Source organism: Lolium rigidum, chromosome 2 (genome assembly GCF_022539505.1).
Source record: "Lolium rigidum isolate FL_2022 chromosome 2, APGP_CSIRO_Lrig_0.1, whole genome shotgun sequence".
Lineage (NCBI taxonomy): Eukaryota > Viridiplantae > Streptophyta > Magnoliopsida > Poales > Poaceae > Lolium > Lolium rigidum.
This window is the reverse complement of record NC_061509.1, coordinates 163423588-163435935: the sequence shown is the minus strand read 5'-3', so window position 1 is coordinate 163435935 and position 12348 is coordinate 163423588. Positions and strand designations below refer to the sequence as shown.

Here is a 12348-nt window from a genome sequence, read left to right as displayed (position 1 = left end):
ATGACCATAATCATGTTGGGCAGCTCATATGGTACTAGATCAATGATAGAACAAAAGAGAAATAGATCAAGCTAATTGCACAAACCCATAGTATAGAGGTGGACTACTCCCTGTTCATCATGGTGATGACGGTGGGCATGTTGGAGATGGTAGAGATCCCTCCATCCGCGGCTCTGGCGGAGTTTCCACCTCCATTCTTCACTGGTTCTACCTCTGTTTTGGTGGTTGAGTGTTTTTGTGGCGCTCTCCTCGAGGACTCCCCGGGGATCCCTTTTTATAGGCGTTTTTAGGTCAAAAAATGAACTGGAGATGAAGACGGATGGTTGGCGATGCTCAAGGAGGAAAAGAGCTAGGGTGGTGCGGTCCCCCTTCTGAGCTACTCAGCTCGCCAATCGCCATTGCTTCGTGTCCCTTGATGGGGGCGGGGAACGACGTATGGTATGAGGTCACGAGGTTGAGTTGGGCGGCGGAGGGGGCGGTGCGGGAGCTTATCGAGAGAGATTTTTTTCAAGATCGAGAGAGAGAGGGAGAGAGAGAGAGAAGTTGATCCTCCAATGTGTCACTCATCAAAACGGAAGCATGTAACATTCAAGGACCCTCCGTCCAAGCGTTTGTGAGGGTTTGAGACAAGGGAGAGGGGGAAAGTGAGGGAAAGTTCAGAAGATGGGGAAAAGTGAGGACAACTAACTAAGTAGGTGATATGGGGTGGCCCGATCTTCTCAGTAAGCAACGGTGGTGATGATGATCACGGGGTGATGGGAGCGGAGAAACACGACGATGAAGTGGATGATAACTTGTATGACGCAACGAGATCTCTCGATTGGTCCCTGTTGCCAATGCAACAGCTCTCAACCCTGCAAGATATTCGCAACTCCACACACTTGCGCACGTAGCCGCCGACCACGAAGCGGTAAGTTGCAACCGTCTAATTCCCAATGGAACATCAGATCACACAAGACTTTTTCAGGACCTACACAATATCAAGCAATATGGTGTAGGGATTCAATAGTTTTGCTAGAGCAAACAAATAAAAACTAGGGTTTATCTTAAACGTGGTCTAAAGCAGCTAGGGGGGCGTCCGGGGCACTTATATAGGTGTCCGGGACGAGTTCTGGTCGAAAAGATACAAGAATAACCGACCCAGAATAGATCTGGCCGAGACAGACTCGGACTGGTCCGGTCTGGAATCCGGTCAACCGGGCTGTGGACCGGGCGGGCCGGTCTGTGGTCCGGTCAACCGGGCGGCAACCGGGAAACTGCGAAGTTTCCGGTTTCTGCCCGGTACGATGCACTCCCTCCGGTTGGCGGCCGGTTGGCGGCCGGTCGACCGGGCGGCCCGGCGTGGGGGCCGGTCTGACCGGGCGCTGGACCGGCCTGGACTTCTTCTTCTCCTCACGCGCATTCCTCCCGCTCCTCCCTCGCGCGTCCATGAGATATCTTCATGTCCAACTCCTTGTCCAGCTTTACGTCCATCTTCACGTCCAGCTGCTCCTCTCCTCCTCGTGCGATGCTTGTCTCCTCTTCATACCTGATGATACATAAATAATAGGACTTAGGCAGTATAAAGTTCTCATCAATCAAGGTATCGTTTAGGAACAAGTTCACCTGTTGTTTAAGTAGCTTCGCACGAGCTCGTGTCATTGGTCCAATCCTGACATCATTGGACTTGAGCTTCACAGCAGGTTCATCTTCAGTTGGTAATGACGGAGGTAGTAGTGAGGTAGGGATGTCCTCATCAGTAGGGGCACGGAAATAGAAATGCCTAACAAAATAGGATGGCTATAATTTTGGTCAATGCCAAACTTTTTGAAGTTTGGTGAACTATATAGAAATATCTATCAACTACTACCATACCAATGCACATGAAAATATATTTTATTATGGTTCTAATAATAGTAATTTGAAATTATAAATATGGATACCTTTTTTCTGTATAGTTGATCAACTTTTGAAATGTTTGACGTTGACCAAAAACTGGGGGTATAGTTGAAGTGAGCCTTATTTGGTTAGGAAAATGGATGTACAACCTAGTCACCCAGTTTCAAATCTCCAGGAACGTATATTTGGGCTTTTATTATTAAAAAAGTAGTGTAGCGGCTTCTCCTACCGTATTTCTTTCAAATTAACGATGGGTTATAATATTATAATTCCACTAGGTCAAAAGTTATGTCAGCTAGTGATTGCTGACTCTATATTGAGCAGCCTAATTTTTTGTTTAAAAATATATATGAAAAGGTACTAAGAGGCTATGATTCCTGGTACTGTAACTTAATATGAAGTTGGGAACCCGATTTGCGATATATGAAATGACGAACAATAAAACATCACTAGTCATACTGAATTTGCTCAATATCTCCTAGCGAGTACGAGTTTGAACTGAAACTGAATAGTTTCATACATATTAGCTAGACCATCCTACATGGCCTTTCATATATACTACATAGAAACAAAAAGAACCAATAGATAGAGGAAATACACCAGATCGCAAGAGAAGAGTAAACTCCAGTACTTATTCAACTAACATAGTTCTTAACTTCTTATACATCTACGAATTAGTAATAGCTATCAGAACATATGTGAAGCATTACCCTAATCAGGGTCGCTGGTATACTTTATATATCGATGGACAGGTACAAGTACCGCCTCTATACGAGAGGGGTATACACGGTAAATACACAGGAGACCTATACACATACAGCTAGATACGCATGATGCTTAACAATAGCTTCATCAACATATGTAGAAGTGCATGCGCTCGGTACAACAGGCTTTCACAAAGGAAATAAACAGAATAAATACGAGCAAGCCCTAAAGACTCCCTGCATAAACTGCATATATCATTCCCCTGCCCGGCCTAGTCGTCCTTGCATCGTTGCACACACTCTTATCCTAGTACTATATACTTCCTTGTACATCGATCATATATCAACTAATTTACAAGAACACACTGCTAACAAACAATGATGCATGCACGAACGCACACTTGGTTAAAATAAACAATTATATGCACTCTTAATATTACTTGGTACGGACGGACGGACGGCGTATACAGCAGGAAGAAACATGTATATACTGACATGGACCAAAAACCTACTAATTTAATTTGCATGCCAGGTGCAGTTTATATATAACACCATATGCATATATATCAGCAATCTACATGAGGAAATTGGGGAGCCCGATCTTCTTGCCCGTCTTCTTTACGTCTTCTTGCACCCTTCTCCGGTACTCCCCGAAGGTGAAGGTCCTGTAAGGCGACGGCTCCTCGCACGCGCCGATGGGCGAGTCGTAGGACGGGCAGAGGAAGTAGGCGACGGAGTACCTCTCCGTCGTGGCGTTGGTCACCACTTTGTGCTCCACGCTCTTGTATCTGTTGTTGCTCCATGCCTTCAAGGTACACATACAAGCAAAGCGAAGGACAACATTCAGAACTGATGACCTCTTTTAACAGAAACTGAAATTGATCTCTGCATATATGACTGCACATTTCCCTGATAAGTTGTTTGATTGGTGCATGCGTGCTCGACGATGACTAATCGGTCTAATCTACGGGCGGCAGCACTAATAATAATACAGTACTCCATATAGGAAAAAGTATAAGTACTATGTGCTGCGCTGTCTCGGCTGCCTTGCTAAAGTTGCAATGTGCCATGTGAGCACCATGGACTGCGCAGGTCTACATGCAATGTTTTTGCTGTCCCCGTGAATATAATCCATAGGCTTTTTGTTAGCGGCGGTACACATATCAGGCAGAGCACAGCGCATACAAGTACGCGAGTTGTGGATATGTCTGACCGTGCAGCCTCCGCTTTTGGAGCACCGGGGTACACACCCGGCATATGCTCACAGGTGCCGGACTTGTACGCCGCCAGCATGCTACTTGTGCGTACAGACAGGTTTTGACCCATCGAGGTAGTGGAGGCCGGCCCGGCACCGGCGCGTACCTTCCTTGACAAGTGTATGCCATGGCGCTAGGGCAGTGCATGTATCTGCCTAGCTAGGTAGGGGCAAGGGCAAGGCAAATGGATATGGATCGATTATAGAGCTAGTATGTCTGTACGGTACCTGGAAGAGGTCTCCAATGTTGACGATGAGGGCGCCGGGGATGGGCTTGACGGCCACCCAGCGGGAGCCCTTCATGAGCTGCAGGCCGCCGACCTGGTCCTGGCAGAGCACGGTGAGGAAGTCGCTGTCCGTGTGCGGCACCAGCCCGAAGGCGTCCGGCGAGAACGGGCAGGGCGGGTACCGGTTAAGCCGGAGGAAGCACGTCCGCTCGTCGCACCCCGCCGGGAACTGCTCACCGCCGGCAGCCGTGTGCCCGAGGCTCTCCGCCAGCACGCGCGCTAGCGCGTTCGCCAGCTTCGACATCGCGTTCGCCACCTCCTGCGTCACATCCCTGCGCGCGGCAAATGTCGATCGTGTCAACACACAAGTTAATTCACTGTTTCTCCTGCTGTTTTGCATTGCCGACGACCTTGCAACAGGCTTCATGAATTTGTGTCCTAATTAAGCAACAGGTCATTCGCTAAATTAGTTACTGGCTACTTCCATGCCTGGATCGAGTAAATCTAATACAGGTACGTAGACAGGAATTTCAGTTAACAGTAGCTTACGCGTCACGGTCGACCGTGTAGGTATTGTTTTCACCGCGCGCGATAGGACACACTCATGATGTAACTGTCAGCCACCCTGACAGATACATGCATGTATACTCCTAGTTGATATGAAGTTGATGGAGACATCATACACGGACTAATTGCGTATCCTGCAGCTTATATACTAGCTACAATTCGGATCTACGTATCGGCCAGAGCGCATAACATTCCAAAGACCGATGATGTTGCTAGGCAGGCTTACTCTCTGTAACTGTAACTACTACATCCCTTCTTTTCTACCGGATACTTACTAATCAAAGGCGTGATCATATTACCGTGACGAATGTGTTTAGCTACTAATAGTCTTATCGATCGATAAACAGTATACTATTCCCGGTACTTGAGAAGTACCGGCACGTTGAGTGGAGAAAAGTAATCTGAATCAGGAGGGGTGAGGAGGGGCACCAATTTCAATTTAAGCAGCCTGAACATTGTGGCTAAGCTCTATATGAGCTAGCTATCTTGCCACTCCTAACATGACACTGCTCGTAGGATGAAGCGCAGATATAGGTACCTGATGTTGGTGAGGTCGCCGTAGCTGCAGCGGTCGCCGGAGATGCCGGCGAGCGGGACGTGGAATGCCTCGGACCAGGAGAGCTGCTTGGAGGAGGTGGCGGTGGGCGTGCCCCAGCGGTATGAGTCGTTGAGGAGGCCGGCGGTGGCCTTGGCCTCGAAGGGCAGGCGGAAGAGGCGCGCCTGCTCCCGCCGCATCGCGTCCAGGAGGTCCTGTCCGACGCCGTGGTTGGTCACCTGGAAGAAGCCCCACTCCTCGGCCGCCGCCGCGATCGCCGCCACGCAGGCCGCGCGCTCCTCTGGGCTCGCGCCGGTGGACGTCAGGCAGCCGACGTCGATCATCGGGAGCTGGCACTCCGACACGGGCTGGCAGCCCGGCGGGGGAGCCGTCGTGGCGCACGCGTCGAGTTTGGTGTCGCGGCGGAGCAGCGCGTGGTAGCTGTCGGCCAGCGGCGGCTCGGCGGCGCTCTCGGCGAAGGCTGGCATGGTTGGCTCCGGAGCAGGCTGGCTGCTGGGTGTTCAAAATAATTCGGTACGCGGGAGCTGGGAATAGCTAGGCGTACGTGTGCAGCCGTGCAGGAGCAAGCAGGTTGGACGAGACTGGCCGAGAGCGAGCTAGCTGTGCTTCTATGTGCGGCTTGTTTGTTCTCGGAGCTGCGCATGGCCAGCCTTATATAGCGAGCGCGCCCGGCGCGGTACAAGTTGTCACGCGCACTCGTGGCCAGCAAGCGACCGATGGATGGAGCTGGATTAAGCTTGCTTGATCAGTGATAGATCGATGACGGGGGAATGGTGGGCCGCCGATGTAAGGGCATCTCCAACCGGGCGACCCAAACGGACGCGCTGGGCCGTCCGTTTTGGGCCGTTTGCGTGGCCGCCCGGACACGCGGACAGCGCCCCGCGTCCGCGTGTCCGTTTGGGTCGCACGCGGCGCCCAACACGGCGACCCAAAGAGACGCCACGTGGTTCGTCTTCGCTGCGCGGCGCTGCGCCATGGCAGGCCTCGACGGGACAGCCATGGTGGGCGGTGGAACGCGCGGGAAAGATCCCGCGCGCACCAAGGTTCCCGCGCGCGCGAAAACGCCATTGGCGCGCGCTCGCGCCCAAGTTTCCCGCCGGACCGCCGGCTATAAAAGACGGCGGCGGTCTCACCCGGACCGCATCACCGTTCTCTTCCCTCCACCTTCTCCGGCGCCATGCCGCGCACCCTTCGGTCCACATGGGCCAAGCTCTCCCTCGCCGCCCGGGCCAGGTTCCCGCGGACGGACGAGGAGGAGCGCGCGGACTCGCGGTGGGTCGCCGACGACGAGGCGCTCCGCGTCGCGCCGAGGCGGCGGCAAAGAAGGCCGGTGACGCGGAGATGGGGGAAGCGGCCGCGGAGGGCTGGCACGAGACCGCGGACGGCTGGTACGCGGCCGTGGAGGAGGGGCGGACGCCGCGGAGGAGCCCGTCGCCGCGGAGGACCTCGCGCCGGCGAACATCAACGCCGCCATCGAGGAGCGTCTCGCCGACCTCACGCGCGTGACGAAGGAGCACGAGGGCATCCGGCGGGCCGGCCGCCGCCGCTAGGCGACCTCCTCGGCCGGAAGAACGAGCTGCTCGCTATGCGAGCAGCCCGTGACCTCATCCGGATGCCGTCGCCCGAGCGGCGCGCCCGGGAGGATGCTGCGTCGGCGGAGCGCGGCCGGCAAGAGCGCATGCGCCGGCGGCAGGGCAACCACGAGGCCCAGAAAGCCGGCCGCGTCCGCCTGGAGGCGCGCACCGCGGTGGAACGCGCCGCCCTGCAGGAGCTTGAGCTATGCGGGAAGCGGATGGTTCCGCCGCAGGAGGCGGAGCGCGAGCGCGCCCGAGCTGCGCGGGCGGAAAGGAGGAGGATGATGCCCTCCGTCCAAGCCGCCGAGGCCCGCGAAGCCGCCCGCGCCGCCGCCGACGCCCGCGCCGCCGCCGACGCGCCACCCGGCCCGTAGGAAGCCGGAGTGGAATCCTCACGCGTACAGGCCGCCCGCGTCGAGTGAAATCCACGGCCCCGACGGCGAGCCGGCGAGGAGTCGCCGGCGAGGCCGCCGGCCCCGTACGTATTTAGGATAGAAGTAGTAGCTAAAAAAAAATTGTAATGAGTTCTATTTAATGAAAAATATTATTTATGCCTATGACACGCGGGTCAGGGCGGACAGCGGGCGGACGCGAGCGACCAGCCTTTCGCGTCCGCGGCCACGCAAACCCGGCCAAGATTTGGGCCGGGTTTGCGTCGTTCCGGACGCCGCGGGCATCCGTTTTAGGGATGGGTCCGCGCGCTGAGCCGGGTTTTTGTCCGGCTGGACCCATCCGGACGCGCGGGAAGGATCGCCCGGTTGGAGATGCCCTAACGGCTTAAAAACTTAAAAAGTGGCGGGGCTGGATCGGCCGGGCTGGTAACAGCGCGGCGGGGGCGACACTTGGAGGCGGCAGGCGCGACGCGGGCAGCGCGGGATGGTCCGCGTTGTTTGACCCGGCCAATGAGCCAGCCGCGGCCGTGCCTGTCATGGGGAGCTCACTCGGCGTGCATGGCGATCGCGATGGCGATGCGCGCGGACGGTTTAAATCTTGTACGGTTTGGATCCTTTCTCTAGAGTAGTATCTCGACAACAACTGTGCGTACGTACTCGCAAGTGTGCTTGTCCGGAAGTGTCTACGCCGCCCAGTTAATTCCTCGCGCGGCCCTGCCACGGCCGATCGGATGCACGTCGCTGTACGCGTGTTTCGCCGCGACCACTACGCGGCCGCGCCGCGCGTCACTCCCGTCTGCAAGATCCAACCGTACCTGTTGGCTGTTGCTCTCGTACTTCAAGGGCATCTCCATAGGCACCACTAGTGGAAAACAGGTTTATAGTCGCGGGCCGTAAGCGCCTTTTGTCACGGGCGACGAGCCGGGACAATAGAGGCGGGACAAAAGGTTCATTCTTTTGTCGCGGGTCGCTTACCACCCGCGGCATATGCTTCACCACGTGGTAGGCGCAGGGCCTTCAGGGGACGCACCCTTTTGTCGCGGGTCGTAATACCACCCGCGACAAAAAGAGCTCTACGTGGCGCGCGCAGAATGCTTTAGGGTTTGAGGGATGCACCCCCCCCCCCACCCCCGCCACCGGCACCGCTCCCGGTTTTGTTTCATTTTTTCAGTTTAAAATAAAAGTTGCATACTTTTATAAGCTACTACAAGTTCTACACGTTCATTTATTATATATAGATCGAGCAAACAAATATTGGAAGCAAAAGTCTATTCGTAGATTCCTCTTATACATATACATGGAGCTCACTACTACCGGGACAAAAGCCCGTCGACTATTCGAACTAATACATATACATGGAGCTCACTACTACCGACGCCTATTTGGATTAAACCGGCCGTTGTCGTCTATTACTTCTCTCAACAGAAATCCCGCCAGTTCCTCCGTAATTTCTAGTATGTGTTCCTGTGGTTGGAGGTTCTCCCGCATGCAGTCGACCTATATAGGAAAATGAGATGAATATGATTATATCAATCTTGATAACGAAATATTGACGATAATAAATTGAAGTTGTGAATGTTATTGCTTACGTTGAATCTATTATTGTTGTGCTTCTCAGTGGTTAACATGCGAATGGACTCGCAAACGTAGTGTCCACATAGATTCGTCCCTTGTGACTGTTGGGCGCACGGTACAATAGTAAATGTTAGCTTTTCTGCGAAGTTACCCGTAATAATCTCCTTGAAAGATGTCCAAACCCTGCCAGGCAAAAGAATGATTGAATGAATGGATGATTAATTGATATCTCGGGAAAGATATAGCGCGACAATGATTGAAATTACGTCTGGAGAATCTTCTGCAAATCGTGGAACCCGTCCAGACCTCTATTCAATGGGTCCCTTACTTCAACAATTCTCTTATCAATTTAAATGTTTAGCAGAATTCAGTGGAAACTGCACATGTTTATATAGACGTCATGAATTAGACTTAACATCAAGTAAGAAAAATTGAATGTGCACAATAGATCAGTAAGACTCTCACATGTAGTTGTAAGGAAAGAGTATTGAATCACAGAAGCTTTGCTCCACTATAAACCTTAGTAGGTTTTCCACCGTTTCTTCGATTTTATTCTTTCATCGTTTCATGATGTACTTTATCCGGGTCAACAAACCCAACATTGTACATCTTATTACGGCTGCATTCAATCATCTTCAGTCTGCATAAGAGAACACATAAGATATAATGAGTATATGCAATGAACAGGAACAACTGAATGAACATGAACTTATATGTAGTTAACAACTTACAAGCAGTAGCAACTCATGAGAGATTTGTCGAGGGCGTCCAAATTGAATAACTACCAGAGTTCATTCATCTCCATATGGATCTGCTCCTTTCGGAAGTAATAATCTGCTGGGATATCTGCCACGATGAAACTTGTGTTCTCCTCGCACGCATTAAGGTACCACTGATGCAAATTCTGCATATGTGTTGGCAGTTTATGCAGCCTATCTTTACTGACCAAGTCGGCCCCGTAGACAAATGTAGGAGCTATATCGGCAATGGGTAATACAGCATCTGCGGCACCCAGCAAATCCTCCACGGTACATCCACAGTCAGCCGCTAGCTTTGCATCTTCTTCCATATTGATACCACCATGTTCCTGGTACATCGGGGGAACAACTAAGACTTTGAGTGGTGGGATCGATTGTTTGGCCTGTTCTCCGAGCTGGGAAACTTCCTTTCCTTTTCTGCCTGTTGTCGCTTGCTTGGCCTTGAGGGGTGCACTTGTTGAACATTATTTCTTCTCGGCTACACTTCTTGCTGATGATTTGCTCGTGCTAGCACTATCCTTCTTCTTACCAGCACTATCCTTCTTGTCCTCAAATACCTTCGCAAGTGTGCGTGTATAGTCATCCTTCTTCTCGTGTAAGTCATATTGCGATGGTGTTTTCCGAAAATCAAGAGCAAATGCTTTTTGCTTCTCTGTGTATGGTGCTGGGGCCTTAGGTTTCTCCTTATGAAAATGTTCATAATTGTGTTTCTTGACAACGGCCTCATTTTCCTCTTCGATAAGATCGTAAGCACGGGGGGAGGAAGCTTTGGTACTCTTGGTAGGGGCGACATTTTGCGGACAGGACTCTTCACACGCTTCCGCTTGGGTGCATTCCGAGTCTTAGTGGGCGCAGGCGGCAGCGCAGGAGATGGAGATGGAGTAGGGATGTGGTGGTCAAAGTCATGAGGTGATGGTGGCGACATGTGATCAGTCGGAGGAGGTGATGGTGGCCTTCGATCATTTGGAGGAGGTGATGGTGACCTGGTGGGACGACTAGTAGAGGTTACCATGCCAGGAAGCTTGATGTTTTTCTTTTCCCAAAGAATGATTTCTCCCAGTACGTCTCCGAGTGTATCCCGGCCATCACCTCCAGCGATTACGAGCTCCAATGAATCCCACGTCGGTACAACTGAATCCACCCCGACACGAGCATAGCCAGGTGGAATCTCATTGCCATGCCATGTTGCCGGCTCACCTTCAGGTCCAAATGCAGGTAAGACATAGCCGACCGCCACCTTAACAGATATGTTCCTGAACACCTCATGGAGATCACAAGGTGTTTGCTCCTTGATTCCATCCACGGGGTCGTCAGGACCGCCATCTATCATCCGTGTAGGCGGGGCCTCCGAGTCGGCCACGTTGCTGCCTCGTCGCTGAGATATGCCGACGGTATTATCTGGCTCGCGCTGTCCTTTAAGTTCATTAATCTCCCGCTTCTGCTGGTCTAGTTGGCGTTGGAACTCAGCCATCCGGTCATTCTGCACCTCCAGCTCGTGTTTTTTTGCTCTCGCTCGGCATCTATAAGTCTCCGCGTCGTCCGGAAACCCAAGCGACCACGGAACACTAGGGCCGAAGCCTCTTGTTCGTCCTCCCTTTTCAGGATTACCGAGGACAAGCATCAGCAAGTCTTTCTCTCTATCGGGAGCAAACTTTAGTTTTCCCGCTTTAATATCTGCTGTCACGTCAATCCATTTTCCCCTGGGTATCTTAACCTTGCTATCACTTTCAACAAGGTCCCCTGTCTTCATGTCATACTCACAGCCATGCCCAAGGAACCAATTTCGAGCCCTAGTGCCCCATCCTTCTCGCTCGGGTTCTGGAGTGATCCCATTCCGCTTCATCTCAGCCTCTTGTGCATCCCACTTAGGCATGGCTACTTCGTAGCCCCCTCGCCCCGTATGATGGTGATATAACTTTTCGCTTGCATTCTTCTTGTTTTTCTTTGACAATGGCACATCATCCTCTGAGCTCTTGTACTTCACAAATTCTTCCCAGTTGTGCTCCTGCTTCGATAGATAGCCTTCGAATACTGGAGGCTTCTTCTCGGCCTTATAAGTTTCCCATAACCGGTTCTTCCACGCCCAGAAAAGTTCCCCCATCTTCTGAAGAGCCCATTTCTTCACTAGTGCCCTCTGCTTCTCCATCTCAGTCTCCGATCCCAATTGTGGCAAACTGAAATGTGCCATGAGGTCGTCAAAAAGCGTGTCTTTGTACCTATCGGCAACCTCACTTTCGGACACCTTCTTGGTCTTGTTCCATTCTTTAATAGTGATCGGGATGCGATCCCTAACCAGAACTCCGCACTGATTTTTGAATTTCGTTGCGACAAATTGGGGTGCCACCGGTTTGCCTTTAGGTGATATAACTTCAATTGTGAAGTGGTCTTTCTTGGTCAACTTCTTTGCCGGGCCTCGTTTCTCCAACTTATATTCGGAGGCCTAAGAGAACAAAAATTAATTAATTTATATACATATGTACATATAAAATTCCATTAATGCCTCTAGTGATCGTATACCTTGCCTTCACCGGAGCACTCGGCTTCTCCATCACCGGAGCACTCGGCTTCTCCATCACCGGAGTCGCGGTCTTCTCCATCACCAGAGCCGCGGTCTTCTCCGTCGGCTTCTGGACCATCGCGGATTATGTTCTCGACTAGGTCTTCCTGTTCCAAGTCTCGATGGAATTCGAATGGATCCATTGTTTCTGCAAAAAACTAAATCGATAAGTACATGTTCTAACCCTAACCAAACCCTAACCCTAACCCTAACCAAACACTAACCAAACCCTAACCCTAACCACAGATGGGGTAGGCTCAAGGAAGGATCTCGACAATGCTCACGTGAGGAAGAGGGTGTTCGCG

At 52.0% G+C, this 12348-nt stretch overlaps 1 protein-coding gene across 1 annotated transcript; it reads right to left on the bottom strand.

The window, feature by feature from the left end:
• Nucleotides 1-2987: 2987 nt before the first annotated feature.
• On the bottom strand, nucleotides 2988-5654 carry LOC124687610 (gibberellin 2-beta-dioxygenase 6-like). Its single transcript, XM_047221385.1, has 3 exons — nucleotides 5170-5654; nucleotides 4066-4396; nucleotides 2988-3387 (listed from the first exon to the last, which is right to left on the bottom strand). The coding sequence occupies exons 1-3, from the start codon at nucleotides 5652-5654 to the stop codon at nucleotides 3157-3159; spliced, it is 1047 nt and encodes a 348-aa protein (XP_047077341.1). The 3' UTR covers nucleotides 2988-3156.
• Between the last annotated feature and the right edge of the window lie 6694 nt (nucleotides 5655-12348).

What these genes read in the sequence shown, in the direction of transcription:
- LOC124687610 (XM_047221385.1), bottom strand. Translation starts at nt 5,654, where the DNA reads ATGCCAGCCTTCGCCGAGAGCGCCGCCGAGCCGCCGCTGGCCGACAGC. An exon ending in GGCGACCTCACCAACATCAG is followed by an intron (nt 4,397 to 5,169) that starts GTACCTATATCT and finishes TGCCGCGCGCAG; the next exon opens with GGATGTGACGCAGGAGGTGG. An exon ending in ACATTGGAGACCTCTTCCAG is followed by an intron (nt 3,388 to 4,065) that starts GTACCGTACAGA and finishes TGTACCTTGAAG; the next exon opens with GCATGGAGCAACAACAGATA.